Source organism: Zingiber officinale, chromosome 7B (assembly GCF_018446385.1).
Source record: "Zingiber officinale cultivar Zhangliang chromosome 7B, Zo_v1.1, whole genome shotgun sequence".
NCBI classification, from domain to species: Eukaryota; Viridiplantae; Streptophyta; class Magnoliopsida; order Zingiberales; family Zingiberaceae; genus Zingiber; species Zingiber officinale.
This window is the reverse complement of record NC_055999.1, coordinates 102,187,132-102,190,713: the sequence shown is the minus strand read 5'-3', so window position 1 is coordinate 102,190,713 and position 3,582 is coordinate 102,187,132. Positions and strand designations below refer to the sequence as shown.

The 3,582-nt window shown below is 47.7% G+C and overlaps 1 protein-coding gene across 1 annotated transcript; it reads right to left on the bottom strand.

Moving 5' to 3' along the window:
• Window positions 1–1,088: 1,088 nt before the first annotated feature.
• LOC122006592 (U-box domain-containing protein 4-like) lies at window positions 1,089–2,792 on the bottom strand. Its single transcript, XM_042562148.1, has 2 exons — window positions 1,471–2,792; window positions 1,089–1,316 (listed from the first exon to the last, which is right to left on the bottom strand). Exons 1-2 carry the CDS (start codon window positions 2,479–2,481, stop codon window positions 1,257–1,259), a joined length of 1,071 nt encoding a protein of 356 aa, XP_042418082.1. The 5' UTR covers window positions 2,482–2,792; the 3' UTR covers window positions 1,089–1,256.
• Window positions 2,793–3,582: the final 790 nt, after the last annotated feature.

Genomic DNA, 3,582 nt, shown 5'->3' with positions numbered 1-3,582 from the left:
AGCTTCTCAAGATCACAGAGTTTGTAAAATAATAACCTTTACAGCTAATTGATGTGGAAAGGATGATGATGCACCCGATCGATGTCTTTGCGCCATTATGATACTAGCTGATTGGTGTAAACCTTAGAATCCTTCATTGTTGACGTGCGAACAGTCCTGGTTTTTAATTGAACTGAAATGCTTGATGCCGCTTGAGAAACACTCGAGCTCACTAAACTAGGGTTTCACAAGAGGGAGTTGCACTCGCATGTCACGAAGAGAGAGGTACACTAATGATCGAATTTATTTTTTTTAAATCAAAGTAATTCAAAAATGTGGTTCGGATGCCTGGGAAATGATGACAGATTAGAGGAGATTGGCGGGAGGGTTATATTCGGTATTACACATCATTTACCTGTGCCTTTTGGTAAATACCAAACGGTGATGCGTCTTTTGATAAATACATTAAACCTAATACGTCTTTTGATAAATTGTCTAATTATTAGATTTAGAGTGGCCTTCTAGTTCTACAGTTAGTTGGGCTCGGTAATTATGGGCTTTGCTTGGTTGAGCTATGCTAAGCTAGTCTAGGGCCTCTAAGTTTTTTTTAAAGAATATATATATATATATATAACCATATTTATAATATATATTTATATATTATATTTTTATAAAAAAAAATTATTATTATTTATATATTTAAGTATTGAGGTTAAGTAAATCTATTAATTGCTAGATGCTATACACGAGCTAGCGAATTCGTTAATTTCATAAACTATATTTTAGATTAATTAAATATATCGATTATCGGGATGAATAATTTGAAGGTCGTCGGGCCCACTCCACGACCCAACCTCGACAGCATGGTACCTCGCTCAGCGCCTCGGCAGATCTTGTCCCCTCCCAGATTCCGTTTTCCATTCTAAACGAAAAAATTATCTGTAATCCTCCAAACACCAAGAAATTAAAATTCTCATTAATGGTTAATGGCGAGAACTTTTTACAGCTTACACACAACCAGCCAGTTGGGAAAAAAAACAACATTTTTTTTTGTAGTTTATCTTCCTCCATGCCGTCATTCTCCATCAAACAACCCAAGCCGTGAATCAGAAAACCAACAATCCCACATTTTCTCGAGTTATTTTTTTAATTTTTTTTAACCATATCGAAATGAAAAGGAAAAGAAAAAAAGAAAAAAATAGCAAAAAGTTTCTTCGATGTACACGATATTTACAAACCCTTCACAGTCCCATGTGTCTGATTCCGCCACGTGTCGACTAACGGTGTGAGTCGCTAGCCGCCCTGGGTTGCCTCAGTAACTCAATCAACTCCTCCGCCTGTGTTTTTTTTTTTAATTAGGAAAATAATTTGAATTAATTGGCTACACGAGAGTAAAAAAAATTAAAAAAAATACGTGAATTTTAATGACGCCGGCAACGTCGCCGTGAGATGAGGGGGGAGCACCGCCTCACCCAGGTGAGGTGAGATTACCTTCTCTTTCGCCTTCTTGGTGCCGAATTGGGAGAGGGCGACGAGGGGCGGGATGGCGCCCTCGTTGACGGCCATCTTCCGGTGGATGGCGCTGCCCTTGCAGATCTCGAGGAGGGATCGGGCGGCGATCTCCTTCTGCCGCGGGGTGCCGGTCTCCACCATCTCTACCAGCACTGGCACGCCGTACTCCTCCACAGCCGCCGCCCGGCCCTCCGGTATCTCGACCACAGCGTGCAGCACGTAGGCTGCCTTGTCCACCATGCCGGAGTCCGGGTCGGCCATCAGGTCCAGCAGCGGCCTCACGATTCCGGCCTCGACGGCACGGATCTTGTTATCGCGGGAGGAGAGCAGAGCGAAGAGGGCGGTGGCGGCGTCCTTCTTCGCGCGGGGGCCGCCGGACTCCAGCAGGGAGACGAGGGGCGGGATCGCGCCGGAGCGGCCGATGGCGACGCGGAGCTCGTCGAGCTGCGCGAGGCGGAGGAGGGCGCACGCGGCGTTCTCCCGGGCGGTGGCCGTGCCGGTGCAGAGGGCGCGGACGAGGGGGCGGATAGCGCCAGCCGCCGCGATCGGGGCCTTGTTCTCATCGCAAAGCGATAGGTTGAGGATCGCGGTCACGCCGTGCTCCTGCAACAGGGGATCCGGGTGGGACAGCAGCGCGACGAGCGGTCCGACGGCGCCGGCGGCGGCGATGCGCAACCGGTTCTCCGGGCTGTGCTTGGCGAGGAGGCGAAGCTCCATGGCGGAGCGGCGCTGCGACTCGACAGGGGCGGAGGGGGACTCGAGATCGGAGATGAGTCCGCGGACCATCTCCTCGGAGTAATCGGCGGCGCCGGCGAGGAGAATCCTCTGAAGTCCGCCGGAGGAAGCGGAAGAAGAGGAGGTAGGCGATCCAGAGTAAAGGATCTCGCCGGAGCAGTCGCTGTTGCACTCACTGAAAGCACCGGAGGACTCTCCTCCGTCGCTGTAGCTCCGCCCCATGTACCGAAAGGCCGACGGGCTCTCCATCTGCATCTCGAACACCTTCGATTCAATTCAATTCAATTCGATCCGTTCTCGTCTCCTCGCAGCTCTGATTTGCAGGGGAAAGGCGACGGATGCGCTGCTTTCGAAAGGGCACAGACGCGAGCCAGTGGAGCCATTAATGAAAAGGCAGCGCACGTGCCATGCACGTGGATAACGTGGGCATGACCGTACGCCGGAGAGAAGGGCAGTGGTGCCTGGGCCACCTGGGAAGACGGCCAACGCGTGCGTGTGGAGTTGGTCTGCGGTTGCCGATGGAGTGAGGAGACATCAACCGTGCAGCCGGCAATCCTTTGGTATGCCATCATCATCAACCTCCTATTTTACTCCTCCCTGTTCCTTACTGTAAATTTACACTATTTTTTTTTTAAAAAAAAAAGATTTTGAATTTTCAGTTATTTTGAATTCTTTTGCATGTTTCTTTCTGATCCATTACTTCTTCTTTCATAACTCAAGAGTTGTTGTTTTTTCCTCCAATTTTTGGATCACAAAGATCTAATTCTCTGTCTGTAGCCCCTTTGTGTTCTCTTTATGTTGCAACAAAGTTATCAAAAAGCAAAGAGCCGACTACTACCAAAGTTTTCTCGTCGTCCAGGCCTTTAATAATGGTCGTAGCCTTTTCCCTACGAATAATTTTAATATGTCCCCTGTACCTCATGCAGGGGGAAGCAGAGGGCCAGCATTATAGTTTGCAGCATGTCATATGCACTTCACATGCCCATCTGATTAGCTTGTGTACTATAGTTGTACCTCCTCACTAGTCACTGCAGTATTTCTTAGCTCAATCCCACCTCCATGCAACTTATTGATACATACATAAACTTTGGAAGTGATGGTTGTCAGCTTTGGCCTTTTGTTCTATAGTAGACATTAGTTATCTGGCTCGGCAAGTATTTTGCTGTTTCATTGCACAAATCAATGCCTTGCTCCTAAGGCCTTCGAGGATAGAGATTGATGTAGATGAAGTGCATCTGAGACGAAAAGTAGATGAGAGCACTTTCTTGTTTCCATTCTGGAGCTGAAAGTTCAATAACTACTACTGCGTTTACACAAATAATATTCTGTTGGAGTCCATTTGGAATCTCACTAAGC